This window comes from Sinocyclocheilus anshuiensis, unplaced genomic scaffold, assembly GCF_001515605.1.
Source record: "Sinocyclocheilus anshuiensis isolate Anshui unplaced genomic scaffold, SAMN03320099.WGS_v1.1 scaffold371, whole genome shotgun sequence".
In the NCBI taxonomy this organism is placed as follows: domain Eukaryota; kingdom Metazoa; phylum Chordata; class Actinopteri; order Cypriniformes; family Cyprinidae; genus Sinocyclocheilus; species Sinocyclocheilus anshuiensis.
In genome coordinates this window covers 14,711-32,256 of record NW_015549597.1, presented here as the reverse complement: position 1 = coordinate 32,256, position 17,546 = coordinate 14,711, and the positions used below count along the sequence as shown (strand labels likewise).

Below are 17,546 nucleotides of genomic sequence, written 5' to 3'. Positions count from 1 at the left end.
ACTATGTGTGTCATTAACAAACAGGAATCACACTGTAGGCTGATAAATTAAGTAACCCCCAGCAACCACCTGACTCAGGCTCAGGCGGCCTGAGCAATTAGTTTTAAATTTGTCATTCAAGAGTTGTAATTTGTATATTTTTTTTTGCTCTCTATTAAAGTTCATCAACGTTACTGCAATGGAAATACTTACCTTTAACTTATTAATAAGCTAACAAAATATGTGGCGAAAGAATAAATCACTGTACACCCTGTAGTTGTGGTGTCATATGCCCAGGACTAATTCTGCCTCAGAAGCAGCTGCTCATTTATTTTGATAATTTAAATTATTTTATTGCATATTAAGAACAATAATGTTTGCATTGTATCATTGCTAAATGCGTGGCTCGTTCCAAGATGGCCTTGAGCAAGACACTACAGTGACTTTATTTAAATGCAGTTGTCTGTATTTTTATTTAATTGTCTAAATTAAAATTCGCAACATAGAAATGCTGTGCATGCTGCTGATGAGAAAAATCTCATGACTGAATGCCTATGCAAGCTGCTGCTACTGCACAAGAGACTGAAAAATCTTGATGACTGAATGCCTATGCAAGTTGCTGCTACTGCACAAGAGACTGAACTGCTGAGAGCTCCATTAATTAGGCATACAAGTAGCTAGGCGAATGCCTATTTTACTCTAACATGGTGTCTACGCCAGACACGACCGGCACAATATGACCAAATCAGTTGACCCGTAACGATAGGTAAAGCGGTCCGCAATGTATGCAGTGCGATACGGCCAACGCAACAAAACTTCTGCTACTGCTGCTATTGATAATATTCACTAACATTTCAATACTGAGTTGAAGTACATGCTGTTGCTGTTAATGATAGTCACAATGTTGTAGAAGGAATTTTATTGTGCGAGCTGTGGCGGTTGTAATATTTAATCATGTAGCGTCTGGACCAATCAAACACACAATATATATTTTGTTAGCTATATTTAGCAAATACTCTGTAACACCCCTCAGTTAACAAGCCATATGAGGACCTATGGACCCTTCCCCCAAAATGCGTAACACCTCAGGAAAGCAGAACAGGCCTCATAGTGACCAAAATTATCACGGTTATCAGTATTATCACGGTATTGTTAAAATGTGCTGGAGATGTTAAAAAAGTTCTGATGCATAAACCACTTCAAGTTTTATATTTAAAAATAAAAAAACAACAAATAAAATGGCTTTTTGTTTGCATAATCACTAAAACAATCATGTGAGACTGTTACTGAAAACTGTGATTTATGCTGGACAGTATTTATTTATCGCGAGTTGTTCAAATCGCGGTAATCTAATACGGTTTTAATGAGAATTAAAAGATGAAACGGTAATACTAACTGTGGGGAATTTTATCATGATTTATCGTCAAACATCCCTTTTTTATTATACCTATTGCTCTTTAAAGAGTTAATTTACCCTTAATGAGTTATCACTAAAATTTTATTTAACTAAAGTGCTTTCTGCTGCCGCTGCTATATTAGCCATAATAATAAATAATGCCTATTTCGCTTTGAAGAGTTCTATAAACCCTGTTGAACTGAATAGCAAAGTAATAAAATGTCTATTTCACCTAAAAAGTTCACTACCATCCAAGCGTTATCTTATCACTGAAATTTCATGCAACTAAATGTACTTTATGCTGCTGCTACTATATTAGCAACAATGATAATTGGATCGCCATGCAGACTGCTGCTAATATTTCTAACATTGCGTCTGAATTTTGCCATGCGTGCTGCTGCTATTAAAATTTACTAAACTAGTGATCTGAATAGCTATGCATTGCATAATGCAGCTATAGCTGCACAAAAGTACTTAGAATTGATATAAGCGTCTTTATTAACGAGCAAACGCAATCAAATAATACCTATTTTGCTTTGAAGAGTTCACAAAATCTACTGTAAGCCCTGTCTGCCGCTACTAAATGCATAATTTGATTTGCTATGCATACTGCTATTAATAATTCGCTAATAACGCAATCTGAAATTCTATGGATACTACTGCTACACTCCATGAAAGTACTAGAATTGCTGTAGCTCATCCATGCATTATCGCTGACATTTCATGCAATTATAGTAAATTCCAGTTTAAGAGTGCCCTACTATTAGCTACATTGTACATGGGCTACTGATTGGAAATTATTTATTATTAGTAGTATCTTTACATTTTAAATTAATTCATGATTAATTATCTTTAAACTATCACTAAACATGACTTTTATAATAAACTCTTCACTATCGCTGAACCAAGGTAATGAGTGAAATAGAGATGTGGCCCCTTTAAGAAGATATTAAAAGCATTGGAGATTTCGGGCAAATAAGGTAATCCCCAATTCACTTTACTGTTCTAAAATCCGCGACGCTTGACGTTGTATTCTCACATACATGAACTAGGAAAAGTGCTTGCTGCTGCTGCTGATGCCACTGCTGTTATATGAACAATACATGCTTATCAATTACTCCTCACGCGAATAACCTGCACGTAGTTTTACAACTTGTATGTTTTCTAGTTTAAAAATGTACATCTGACGAACGCAATAATGCACTGAAATCAGGGTGAAAACCGTTTACTTACCTTGTTATCTAGCTGTTGAGTTTCAGAGAACTCTGAAAGCGCGCTGCAGGAATCTCAAGTGAATGCTAACCAGCCATATAAATGCAAGGCAGTAAGCTCATTGGCTGCATATGCAACATGAACCAATCAGCTTGTGCCAAGTCGTTTAACTCTCTGAATATCATCGGTTACGTTAACAACCCGTCGCCTGCGCCATCTAGAGTTTCATGACTGAACTATATATTTATAATTTTACAAGCAAATTGTGTTTCAAATAAATCATGGTTTCCACAAAAATATTGCTGTTTTTAATATTGATAATAATAATAAATGTTTCTTGAGCAGCAAATCAGCATATTAGAATGATTTGTGAAGACTGGAGTTCTTTAAAAAATAAAATAAAAATCTTACCAACCCCAAACTATTGAATGGTAGTGGACTTGCATTGTGGATGGTTTAGATCAGTTGTCCTCAACCTATGGACTGCATGCTGAAAATTGGTTGGGTGTTTGGTCGTAACAGCAGGGGAGATGCACATGTTAGATGCACATAATAAAATGCAGCTAACCATTTAATTGAGTAAAGTTAGCAGTGTGTTTATTCAATCTCAGAGGTTTTGCTGCAAATTCATTTTAATATGGCTAATACTAAAACAATATTTATTCTAGTGTTTGTTACATGAGTCGGTAAACTCACACTTCTGCTGTTAGTGTGAAAATAGAAATAAAAAAAAACACATGTTCATTCAGTAGCTGGCGATATTGATGATGTAATAGGCGGATGGTGGTTCAGAGCTGTAGTGCTCTACGGCTACCCGACAAGAGCACTAGAGAGTGCTCTATCTCTCTCTCTCTCTCGTTCTTTCCTTGTCTCTCTCTACCTCTCAAAGGCTGCTGCCAGTTTTATGAATGGGAAAACAGTGACTAGTGGAGGCAGTGATAGAAACATGCTCTGTTCAACTCACATGGCTGCTGAAGAAGAGAGGAAGAAGCAGATGTGTACATGAGAGGGAGGAGTAAAAGAGAGACAGATGAGTGTGTGACAGTTATGTTGCCCTAGTGAAACTGGTGCTTGGCATTTCAATTGCACCTTCCCAACGGTTTGATCTCCTATACCGCAGCAGGTGTGCGTATGCGCGCATTAGCCATGTGCTTTTTATTTTTTTCTATCTAAACATGCACTAGATGAATGCTTGCGACCGTTAAGGTGCACTTTGCTGTTTTTTAAGCGTCTCACGCCATGAGCACTGTTGCATTTTTGAGCCACAATGATGTGTTAAAACAGTTCAAATACTGTACCAACATGTCTCAAGACACCTGCGATTTGTTCCTAGCTTTATTAAAACGCTGAAACGCTTCCTGTGTGAACTCTTAGCGTCCTTTACATTCAATGCATGCATTAGCTGATCAGCAAACAAACCCAGTCACCTCAAGCCCCTCTCTCTCTCCCTCTCTCCCTTCATCAAATTACCTAATTTCTCTCCTCTTTCATGCTAAACCATGTCTTCCAATCACACATTCTCTCTCTCTGTCCCTCTATCTTGCCCTCCCTCCCTCTTTCTTTCTCCATGCCTCGCTCGCTCTCCCTCCTCCTCTGTCGCAGTCACAGTGAACCATCGCTCTCTCTCTCTCTCTCTCTCTCTCTCTCTCTCTCTCTCTCTCTCTCTCTCTCTCTCTCTCTCTCTCTCTCTCTCTCTCTCTCTCTCTCTCGCTCTCTCGCTCTCACCGTCTTAAGTATGAAAGGGTTGGGAGAGCTAGGCCCTCGTTCTCACTCTCTCCATCTCTCTCTCCTCCTCTCCTCCCCTCGCACGGCTCTCGCTTGCTGTTCTCTGGCTGGAAGAGGAGCAGCAGTAGGAGGAGGAGGTGGTGGAGGAGGAGGAGGAGGAGGGGGGGGAAATGGCGATGGGAGGATGCGGAGAGGAGGATCTCTCTCTCTCCCTCTCCCTCTCGTCGTCCTGGCCGACGCTAGGCCCTATGAATCGCAGCATCTGGTTCATGTACAGGTACTGGCTGTTTTCATATTTTTCTCACGGTGGGTAGGGAGGGAGGGAGGTGGGCTAGAGAGAGCGCCGCATGTGTGCAAGGAACGAGCCGGAGTGATGGAGTGGATCGACAGGCAGGGATGTGTTGCAATGCACGCGTGTGTGCGTGCGTTCGGACATGTGCGTGTGTCTATATGAGGAAGAGTGAGCACTCGCTCGCGCATTAACCAGCGTAGCGCGTCTCCACCGCTGCATGCATGCGTGTGTGTGTGAAACGCAGCTTCTGTCTCTCTGTTAACGGCCGCAGAATACAATGTCTGCCTCCAGCCAGATACACCGCTGCTCTGATGGACAGAATGCTAAACCAGTGTGTGTTTCTGCATGTGCAAGCGTGTGTGTGTGGGACGGAGAGAGAATGTGCTGGGCTCTGTTAGCTGCTGATTTAGAGGAGTTCGCTTCACTGGAAGGGATTGATGCTGTTGGGTTCTTCTGTCGGGTGTGTGTGTGATCATACACACCGTATGTGATTTACATGTGTACATTCAAGAAATTAAGAATGATCACTCAGGAGGGGACGTTTGTGCTGGTTTCTCGTAACCCCTGCTGCGTTTATTGTGGAGTGTGTTAGGTTTGATGTGGTGCTGATCTTGTACAGTGTCCGCTTGGCGTTGTTTTTGTGCACTGATGTTATCATGTGTTGGCTCTTATTAGACCTGAAACTCTCATTAAGTTGGACAAATACAACCGTGGTGTGTTACGGTCCCTGCAATGTGGCTGGGTGTTGGTTTGTCACTATGAAGATTGTGTAATGTCTTAATAGTTGTACGTTGAGTCTTCACCGTATGTACAGCAGTCACGGATGCGGCTACTGTATAAACTGTATAAATATCACTCACTTCATAGGATGAACCTAATACCCAAAACGTCAAAGAGAGGGAGAGAGAGGACGACGAGAAGTGTGTGGCAGAGAGGTTCGGCGGGGTGTGAGATGTCTGTAACTTTAAAAAGGGAGTGCCAACTTGAAGCGAGACCATCACTTTCTGTACATCAATTCATTCCTGGCTTGTTTTCGATCTGGGCAGGGATGAGTGGGTGATATGGAGAATGGCCACCGTTGGCATCCTTCTATGCAGGCGCAATGGAAGATATGTGAGGAGGAGTGCGGACGTACTGTTGGAGAGAAGAGAGGACTGAGATAGAAAGCAGGGTAGGAGGTGACACACAGAGGAGTTACTGAAAGAGTTGATGGGGAGATATGAGTGACCCCCTGGCCTCGGGTTCGTGGTCTTTAAGAGGTTCACTGAAAGCTTTTACATTTGGCTTTTAGATGGAGGATGGAGTTCGGAAGCATTCAAGGAAAGAGAGAGAGAGAAATTAACAGATGGAGTGGGTTAAGGGCTGAGCCTGTGTACAGTGTGACTATCAGCATGTGGGTACAGTATGGTACAGTTTAAACAATATCTCACCAGCACCTGACTGGCACTGGACACACACACAGAAGCTCTCACACAGACTTAGAGTGCAAACAAACTTGCAACACAGGCAATCAGGCTTCAAAGTGACAATATTACTTGAAATTTTTTTTTTTAACATATAGCTCATATAGATAGATAGAGAGAGAGAGAGAGAGAGATACAATAGATAGATAGATAGATAGATTTTGACTAATATTTAAATTTGTTTGATGATCTGAAACATTAAAGTGTGACAAACATGCAAAAAAATAAGAAATCAGGAAGGGGGCCAACACTTTTTCACACCACTGTAGATAGATAGATAGGCCATATTTTCATAATTTGTGTGCGTTTGTATATATATATACTGTATATATATGGTGGAATGACCTGCCCGACTCAATCCGAGCAGCTGAGTCCTTAGCCATCTTCAAGAATTGGGTAAAAACACATCTCTTCCATATTTATTTGACCCTCTAACTCTAGCACTCTCCATTCTAATTCTATTCTTTAAAAAAACTGGCCCCTTTTAGACTTGCACTCTATTCGTTTACTAACTGATTGTTTTCTTAGAAAAAACACTAACACTAGCTTCTCTATTCTTTTTTCTGTTCTATCTGTTTTCTTTTTATTTAGTATAGAATTTAAAAAAAAACTTGCTATGTGTACTGCGTTAAGCTAACTGAGACTTGTGATAGCACTTGCGAATCATTGCTCTTTTGTTGATTTTGATAGCTTCCATTGTCCTCATTTGTAAATCGCTTTGGATAAAAGCGTCGGCTAAATGACTAAATGTAAATGGATAATGTAAATTATATATATATATACACACACAAAATGTATCACATTCATAATTTACAATATACTTGTATTTTACTTGCAATATACCTGTATATACAGTGCCCTCCATAAGTATTGGAACAGTAAAGACAAAATTGCTCTGTTTGCTGTGTGGAGTCAAGAAATCTGTAAATATGATTAAAAGATGAATATGAGACAAAACTACAGAATGTCACATTTTATTATTGAGTGTTTCAACACATAAATGTTTTACCGGCTAAGAAGTTTACCAGCTTTTATCAGCACTTTTATGGCACTTTTCCACTGCATGGTACGGCACGGTACAGTTCACTTTTGGGGGGTTTTCCACTGGGTACAGTACCTGGTACCTGGTACTTTTTTCAGTACCACCTCGGTTGAGGTTCCAAGTGAACTGTACTGTTACTAAAACGTGACGTGTAAACTCTGCTGATCACTGATTGGCCGGAGAGAATCGTCACTACCTGCGTCATTGAACTTGCGACACAGAGACACAACAGAACCGCTAGATTTAAATCAGCACAGCCAGCGAAAGATCGGACGCAACTGTTTTGAATGAGTGCACTTTTTTTTAACAACCAAAAAATGGCTGTTTCGTTGTCTGTTGAGGAAGTACAGATGTTCCTCTCGTTGATAGCAGAGGAGCGGATCCAGCGAGAGCTTGATGGGTCGACGCGGAATGAAAAGGTTTTTCAGGAGTCACGGCAATAGAGGCGGCGCAACTATAACAACATGTGAATAATCCCACCCACTCTAAAGCGGTACTAAACTGCAGTGGAAATTCAAACCGAGCCGAGCCGAGCTGTGCCGTGCAGTACTGAGCTGTGCCAAGCCGAGTCGTACCACGCAGTGGAAAAGCGCCATTAGAGTTCATCCCACTATCCGATGTGAGCATAAGTATTGGAACAGTTGCCTCACAGGTCTTTCTAAGTAATCAGCTGTGTCCTGTTGTATTACTTCTTCAGATATTACAAGCAGGGAATATGTCGTATCAGTTATATCCATTGCTTCTGCATTCTGAGTCTTGCATTCGATGACGACACACACAAACCAGGATGAAGACGAGGGGGCTGACTTTGAGAGAAAAGCAAGCAATTTGGCTGCTAAAAGAAAAGAGGAAGTCAATTAGAGCTATGGCAAAAACAAAGGGCATGAAGAAATCAAGAGTTTGGAAACCACCGGAGACATCAGCAACCAACAACAACCTGATCAGCTGAGAAAAACAACAGCAGTTGATGACAGGCAAATCATAAAAGCTGTGAAAATGAACCCTAAAATATGGGTCTGTAAAATCACCAACAACCTCCAGAAAGCTGGGGTGATGCTCAGACAATCTACTGTCCGCAGGAGACTTTGACACAGAACTACAGATGCTACACAGCAAGATGCAAACCTCTGGCAAGCACCAAAAATAGAAAGGCAAGATTAGAGTTTGCAAAAGCCAGTAGAGTTTTGGAACAGAGTTTTATGGACAGATGAGACAAAGCTTAACCTTTATCTAAGTGATGGGAAAGCAAAAGTGTGGAGACAAAAGGGAACTGCAAATGATCCTAAGCATACAGCCTCATCTGTAAACCATGGTGGAGGTGGTGTCATGGCATGGGCATGCATGGCTGTCTCTGGAACAGGCCCTCTCAATTTTAATGATGACTTAATGTATGATGACAGTAGCAGGATGAATTTGGAAGGGTACAAAACCATCTTGGCTACCAATATTCAAGAAAATGCCACCAGACTCATCAGAAAGCGCTACATATTGCATCGGGACAATGACCCAAAACACCCTGCCAGTTCAGTAAAGGACTGTATCAGGGCAAAAAAATGCAAAGTCTTAGATTGCCCAAGTCAATACCCAGATTTAAATCTGATTGAACATGAATTTCACCAGCTGAAGCGGAGACTAAAGGCAGAAACTCCCCAAAACAAGCAACAGTTGGAATTGGCTGCATTAAAGGCTAGGAAAAGCATTTCAAAGGATAAGACCAAGAGTCTGGCCATGTCTATGGGTAGCAGACTCACTGCTCTGATTGCACGCAAGGGATCTGCAACAAAATAATAGCTTTTAATCTTTTACATCTGCCTTAAGTTCATCTGTCCCAGATTATGGCGGAATCTGCTGTATTATTATCTGCTGTATTAAACATATTATCTTACTTTTTGGACACACTTTAGGAGCTGATGCTTGAAACAGACAGTGGAGGAAGTTTAGACGCTCCAGGCTTATAGGGTGTGGAAATGAATGTGTCTTTATCATAGCTGAAGGGAACGACAATACGATTGCAGATGAACAAACAAGCGAACATGACACACGAGCATATTCAAGCAAAAGCCAGCAAATATTAGTTCTTTGAAACAAAGCAAAACCAATGTTACTCACCTATCGAGAAGAATCAAAGCAACCTCTGCATCCGATCACAGGCCTTCCCGCTCCTTGAGTTCTCTCCAGCACTGGAAAGCTGATCCGAAATTTACACGGGTCCTACTTCTTGCCTTATCGTAAGCCTTCTTTTGTTCCGCAGACGTTTTCCTCTTTTGTTTTTTATCCGCCATCTCTATCTTTCTTTCGTCTCTCCACTCGGCTAATGTCCATCCTGTGCACTGAGCGCTCTCTCCTCCACATCACACGACACGCCCCTTACTGCTGATTGGCTACAAGTTTGTTTTAGAACTCGGCCCGACTCAGTTTTCTAAAGCGTTTTTCAAAAAATCCATACCCCACCTTTAAGTTCAACTGTTCCAATACTTGTGCCCACATCAGATAGTGGGATGAACTCTAAAAGTGCTGTCCTTTTTATTTGGTAAAACATTTATGTGTTGAAACAGCTAATAATAAAATGTGACATTCTGTAGTTTTGTTTCATATTCATCTTTTAATCATATTTGCAAATGTCTTGACTCCACAGCAAACAGAGCAATTTTGTCTTTACTGTTCCAATATTTATGGAGGGCACTGTATGCATATATTACACATATAATTGCTAAACACATGGTATTAACTTTTGCCCTCTTAATCCTCCCTTTATACTAACTGTTTTGTGGCGAAGTTTGGCAGTGTACAGGCTTGGTCTAGTTGTGTCCTTTATTACAAAATATTTTACCTGCCATGTTGCAAACTTAACAGTTTTAACAGACGTTAACACAAAAAAGGCACTTCCTTTACTGTGTAAGTAATATCAACATTTGCAGGCTCACTAAACTCAAAATGATTTAAAATAATTCATTTAATTAACACACTGAAAAAAAATTTTCATTCATCCAATTAAAAATATATATTTTTTAACTTGAGCCAATGAACAATAAATAACTTGCCCTTAAGGCAGGCGTACACGGTGCGATTTTTGCTGTCGTACGAGCTTCCGTACGATTTTCGGATAAACTCAATCGTGACATGTGCCAGAGCTCACGATGTTCCGACCTTCAGAATCGCACCGTGTACGCCCGCCTTTAGGGAAACATTTTCTTTCAGTGCATAATTCGTTTAGTTTTGTTCATTTCTGTGGATTAATTTGCTCTCTTCTGTAGTAAATAAATGTATGCAGGAATTTCTTGCATTGTGAATGTAGAACTTGCAGTATTAGTATTTTAAAATTGCCATACCTGAAATCCTACACCACTGTTCAGGCTTTTCATTTTCATGGTTTTCAACCCGGGGCACCCAAGGGCATTCTAGGAGAGTGATATAATGTAGTTCAATACACTCACACGTTCACTTACTAATATATGTCCCTGTGCGGACTCGATTGTGAGTCTGTGTGTGCTTGCTTGGTTGTTTCCCACTTGCACAACTGCTACTGAACAAGCCCACAAACTGTGGTAGTGCATTAACAACACGAGCGCAACACTGGCCTGAATCTCTCTTACACTGACCTTATAGTCGAGCGCTGCTTTAATGCCACTATCACATTAAGATTCCCCAAAACACTTCATCTTGGATGAAAGGAGACACATGGCTCTGGGCTGTACATGCACACCTGCAGCATCTGGGTTTGTAGCTGTATAGCATGAAGGCAGCGTTTCTGATGGCGTTTATCAGAGCTGCTGCACTTGATTCATGAAATCACTGGCCATATGACTCATGGACTAGCAGAGACACTGTTGGACAAACAACCACACTGACTCACTAACACAGTAACTGACTCATCTAACTTACTGAAACCTATACCATCTAAGTATCAGCATAACTGACTACTGACTTCACACATTCACAAATATATCAGAGCAGAGACTGAATGAGTGTTATAATGACTGAACTGCTCGTGAATCATTCTGGAGTCCCGTATACACTCATTAAGAAGCATAAACATATGAGTTGTGTCCCAATTGACATACTATACACAGTGCACTTATGCTGTGTATTCAACTGTCTAGTCTAGTGTATGAATTTTACATGTAGCCTATTTATCATCCAATTTTGAAATCTGATAAAGGACTCTATGTAATGAAAACTGCAACAGTTGAGTGCATGAAGTGTCCAAAATTCCACACTTAGTTTTTTGAAGTTTTCAGTGTGAACATGCTATGGTTTTTATACTACAAAATAGCATAGAATATTGCATAAAGACAACAGGGGACACAACTAGGGTTTGTGACGATTTTTTTCTATTTACATAAAGATTTTTACATGCCTTATAATCACTTTCACTAGCCCCACCAACAATAAAATTTATTATTATTATTTTACCTTCATATTGCAAATTATTAATGACATATTTTTGTGGTAGACTGTTCATCGTGTGAAAAGATCATAATGTAAAAAAATATATATATGTGTGTGTGTGTGTGTGTGTGTGTGTGTGTGTATATATTTAAATATAAAATATAATTGTGTTTTTTCTGATATGTTTAAGTAATGAGTATTCTATATATCTATATCTATATATATATATATATAGCCAATACATCCACAACATGCTGCTGTGAGCATGTAAGAAATAGTGCTGCTGCAAATATAACATACATGAAATAACCCCCATATAGCATACATGAATCACCTCGTAGCAGATCTATACAGGTGGAGCTGGGGAAGGTGGAGAGTTTCTGAAGCAAGCTGCAACTGCTATGGCAAGCACTAGTCATATATTTGAATGTTGAGCAGCAGCTCATTGGCTACCGATACAGGAGAGAACCAATCAGCTGTGCCATGTGATAATGATGTCATTAGGTCAGATTGAGTTAGACCTATCGGACTGCGCCATCTAGAGTTTAATGCCAGAACTCTGTATATATTTATAAAATATAGATCTCACAATTCTGTGGATTCTGTGTCAAATATTCACTACCTCTGCAAATCATTGAATGAAGCATTGAGATTACATTGCCTCACCTTTTACTATTCCGAGCAAACAGTCCTTTGCCTAAATATAGACATGATCTCAGACATAACAACCAGGCTTTTGCCATTTTTTTTATTCTTGCTGTGGCCAGTTATGTACTTGGCCCAGCTTACACTGGTTTGATTTGGAAAACATTATGCTTGGGTGTTTTGTTGAGATCCCTTCGAGGTGAACATTGGAATGCTGAATGACTAATTCTGTTCAATATGGCTGCCAAGTGTGTGTACTGTATCACTCACTGTGCATGTCTACATATTAGTCTGGCTAGTTCCTATATCCAGTTCTGGCCGTTGCTCAGGCAACCGCCAGCATCTCACTTACAGTGCCCATTGCACATACAAACATGACATAGAAGATCTGCAGTCTCTTTCCTAACTACAGGACAACATGATCGTGATATTGCAGTAGATTAACTTGTCCTGCCCCGTCTTCTGCTGTTTGACATTTGAGCTCCATTCAAAATTGGCACAATTTCGAGAAGGTTTGTTCGATGGATGAACTTCAGACAGCCTTCAAATCAAGCCTCTGTAACTGGTTTCCCGCCAAATTGTGCTTGTAACACTGTTTACAGCAGGAGAATGGCCGTGTGTGGTCTGACCTGCCGTTGTGTTTTGCATCGACTCAGTCCATCCCCCTAGTCCCTCTCCTCTGGTCCTGGGGCAGTGAAAGGATACAGTTGGTTAAGTCTCCTGAACACAGAGCTGAAGGATGGGGATATTGTGTTCTGAACTGCAGTGCACTTGTTGACGCAAGAGCATGGATGCCAGAGTATTGTAAACAAAGCTGTGGTGTCAGTCAGATGGGCTCTGCTGTGAATGGAAACCACTAGTGGGACAGCTTTCAACTTTCAGCTACAACCAATGGCTTACTTGTATGATATATGTATTAAACTTACCTTACCATTCAATTTGGGTCAGTTAGATATTTAAAACATTTTGAAAGAAGTCTCTTATGCTCACCATGGCTGCATTTATTGGATGAAAAATACAGTAAAAACTGTAATATTGGGAAATGATTATAATTTTACATTTAATATTAAATTTAAATAGTGTTTTCTATTTTAATAGATTTTAAAATATAATTTGATAGAATTATGATAGCAAAGCTGAATTTTCAGAAGTCATTACTTCAGTCTTCAGAAATAATTATAATATGCTGATTTTGGTGCTCAAACATTTGTTTATCAATGTTGAAAACATGCAGTTGTGCCATGTTATAAACAGTTATGTTAATGTTTTGTGGAAACAGTGATACATTGTTGTGAAATAGAAAATTCAAAAGAACAGCATTTATTTGAAATAGAAACCTTTTGTAAAACACTCTTAAAAATCTTACTGAGAGGACATATATTTAAATATTTAAATATTTTAGAAAATTAAAGGAAAAGTTATTATATGGCACTGTTTTAATTTTAAAACAAAGCTGTATGTTTTCATCTTGCATATTGCTATTTGGAAATATTGTACAAATTTTGAGCCGAGCTTGGTTTTTAGGTATTTTTTAGTTAGGTAATTTCAGCGTGTAGTTGAAATAACCATAAAAAAAACAGCTTTTAGAAGCAACATTGCGGACGAAAAAATAGTAAGTATATATTTTTCATTCATATGTGACATCTGTGCCTCCCCACTAATGAAAAGCACATTAAACTGGCATAGAAGAATTTTAGCAATGAAAACAAATTGCGCACTTCACCTTTAAAGAGTCAGTACAGGCTGTCCTGTAATGTATGCTTTCATACCTGTTTTTATTCTGTCTATGGTTCATACACTGAACTCCGCTTTTCTCTGGCCTCTGACCCTCCCCCCTCCACCTCCTTCACTCAATAGCTTGTTCAGGGTTTAAGTGTTTTCCTGATGCAGTGGAGATATTTACCATGTCTTCTGTCCTCTTTTATCTGCCTCTTCTACCCCAAAATCTATCTTTCTTTCTTTCAGTGACTATATAATCAAGGAGAAGACAGTCCTCCTGCAGAAAAAAGACAATGAAGGTTTTGGCTTTGTGCTGAGAGGAGCCAAGGGTAAGTGCAGGGTGCATAATATTTTTTTATATAATAATTTATGTTTCAGCATTTCAGTAGCCACAAAGTTAGATCACAGATTTGTCATTATGCAGTAAATAGACACTCATTAACAGGATCATATATCACATAAAATTTTGTCATCTTTGTTTGTCAAGTAAGTTTTATTGAAAGACAAAGATTTTGAAGATGAATTTGCAATCTTACATATTTCGTCACAATCAAAATTAGAAAAGAGAAGAAAAAAAAACATCACAAACCATCCCTTACCAGACCTGTTTGCATTAAATTGTAAAGTATGATGAAAAAATATTAAAATATTTGATTAATATTAACAAATGATGCATTACTCCGTAGAGTTTCCATCAAGATAACTGAGAAACGGGTGCTAGATTTTGTTAAACTGCTCAGATTTTCCCTTCAGGTAGTACCTAATTTGTTCCAAATGTAAAGAAGAAATCATCTCTCCAAGCCATAGCTTACATGAGAGACACTCCTTTTTTCCCCCAGAACAACAGTAGTAACTTCTTGGCTGTAATTAAACTGTATGCAAGCAGTTTGTGTTGGCACTCCTGTAAAGTTGGGGAAATGTCACTTACGCCCTTCTGGTTCTAACCCCTCCAAATGTAAAGTAGAAATCTTCTCTCCAAGCCATAATTTGACTGTCGGAGCCTCCTTTTTCTTCCAGAACAACAGTAACTTCTGTAATTAAACTGTATGCAAGCAGTTTGTGTTGTGCTCCTGATAATGAATGCATATGTTTAGAAAGTCCCAGAATTTAAAGTGCCGTGTTTGCACCCTAAAAATCTCTGTTTTTGTTATTAAAGTCATTGGCATGGGGTGACAAAAAACAGTTGTGTGACATTACCCAAAAAAGACTGTGCTCCAAAAACTACTGGCAAAAAATCTTTTAATAAATCGACCCCCCCTGAAAGTCATTGAATAATTCACACACTGCATAAGAGGGCACATTCACTCTTGCTCTTTATCTCTTACGCACACATTTATACTGATGCGTTCCAGAACTGGAATGAGAACATTTGACACAATCTTTTATCACTGTTCATCTTTTATTTTTCTCGTGTTTTCTCATTATTGTCCATGTATTGTCAACCTCAATAGAACATTCTGGACAGGCACACTACACTGATTATATAAATGTCCTCTCTTTGTAGCTCAGACCCCTATAGAAGAGTTCACTCCCACCCCAGCCTTTCCAGCACTGCAGTACCTTGAGTCTGTCGACGAGGGAGGCGTGGCTTGGAGAGCTGGTCTGCGAATGGGAGACTTCCTTATCGAGGTGTCTGCAGAACTGCATCATGGAACTTATATTCTGTTCTTCCCTCTTTGTCATTCTTTCAAGTCTCTCTAGAAGTGTTCTCATTACTCAAGGTCTCTGTATCTTTCTGTATATTGTTTCTTTCTCTTTTCCAGGTGAATGGTCAGAATGTGGTTAAGGTGGGACACAGGCAGGTGGTCAATATGATCAGGCAAGGCAGCAACAGCCTCATGGTCAAGGTTGTCATGGTTACCCGGAACCCTGATATGGAGGAAGGGGCCCGAAAGAAAAGTAAGAGATACAAATTCACACAGCAGAGACAACAGTGAAGTGTTACATGATGATCATCATAGGACACCAGTGACACTCTTTCTCTCTCTCTCTCTCTCGCTCTCTTCATACAGTCCCACAGCAGAGTAAAAGGCTGAGCACACCAGCTATCGCTCTGCGCTCCAAATCCATGACATCAGAGCTGGAAGAGATGGGTAAGATGTGGGAAATGAGAGGACAGAAGCATGGGGGGGGAAAAGTGCAGTGTTTCCCAACCTTCTTTGACCCGTACAGCCCCCTCACTACGGCTCAATTACCCCTTAATCAGCACAAACCAGAAATGTTTAATTTGAATTCATATTATGCTGGATATGATTTACAGTGATCATTCTATCAAGTGACATAGAAATCTGCCTCTGTCTATGTAGTACATACTCTACTGTTCAAAAGCTTGGGCTCATCAGGAATATTTTTTAAAGAAATGTCATATGCTTGTCAAGGCTGCATTTATTTGATCAAAATACAGTAAAAACATGAATATTGTAAAGCATTATAACATTTTAAAATAGCTGTTTCTGTTTTCAATAACTAATTAAGCGAAGGTGAATTTCAGCAGTCATAACTCCAGTCTTCAGTGTCACATGATCCTTCAGAAATCATTCTAATATGTGACCCTGGACCACAAAACCAGTCATAAGGGTCAATTTTTCGAAATTGAGATTTATACATCACCTGAAAGCTGAATAAAATTGTTAAGATAGGACAATATTTGGTTGAGATACAACTATTTGAAAATCTGGAATCTGAGGGTGCAAAAAAAATCAAAATATTGAGAAAATCGTCTTTAAAGTTGTCCAAATGAAGTTCTTAGCAATGCATATTACTAATCAAAAATTAAGTTTTAATATATTTACAGTAGGAAATTTACAAAATATCTTCATGGAACATGATTTTTACTTAATATCCTAATGATTTTTGGCATAAAAGAAAAATCAATAATTTTGACCCATACAATGTATTTTTGGCTATTGCTTCAAATATATCCCAGCGACTTAAGACTGGTTTTGTGCTCCAGGGTCACATATACTGATTTGCTGCTCAAGAAACATTTCTTATTATTATCAGTGTTGAAAACATTTAGCTGTCATACATCTAGTTATAAATAAAGTTAAGGAATCAAGCATAGTGTTGTGCTGCTTAATATTTGTGTGAGGGAAAAATGTGTCATTTTTTCAGGGCTATTTAATGAATAGGAAGTACAAAAGAACAGCATTTATTTGAAATGGAAATCTTTTGTAAAAGTATTTGTCTTACTGTCATTTTTGATCAATGTAATGCATCCTTTCTGAATGAAAGTATAAAAAGAAACCGATAAAAAAAATTGAACAGTAGTGTATTTAACATTATAACATACAAAAAGTACAAACCAAATCATGATGAATAATTGTAAACAATTATTTTAATCTATTAGCAGCCCTAATATTTTAAGGAGTAATTTCTTTCATATGGGTTTAGCAAAAAACAAAATCTTTTAAGTACTTCCTGCTTATGTAACCCCTGGGGTTTGCATACCCTCGGCTGGGAATCACTGCACTAGAGGACAGAACCAGAAGGTTTAGAGAGAGAGAGGACAGTGAGGAGAGAAATTCAAGAGAGGATGAAAGAGCCAAATAGAATAGTTTGAACGGTCAGAAGGGGGAGGGATGGAAGAAGAGAGAGTGAATGGGAGAAGAAACTATCACAGGCATACACTGAAAGAAGTAGAAAGGATGGAGGGAAGTGTTTGAACTGGATGGCATGGAGGAA

At 39.2% G+C, this 17,546-nt stretch overlaps 1 protein-coding gene across 1 annotated transcript in view; it reads left to right on the top strand.

Moving 5' to 3' along the window:
- The window catches only part of LOC107658407 (SH3 and multiple ankyrin repeat domains protein 1-like), a 43,909-nt gene that overhangs the window by 19,239 nt on the left and 7,124 nt on the right, over positions 1-17,546 (top strand). Inside the window, exons 11-14 of the mRNA XM_016446944.1 lie at positions 14,109-14,191; positions 15,367-15,491; positions 15,626-15,761; positions 15,875-15,955. Of these exons, the coding sequence (XP_016302430.1) occupies positions 14,109-14,191; positions 15,367-15,491; positions 15,626-15,761; positions 15,875-15,955 (425 nt within the window). The remainder of the gene's footprint in view (positions 1-14,108; positions 14,192-15,366; positions 15,492-15,625; positions 15,762-15,874; positions 15,956-17,546) is intronic.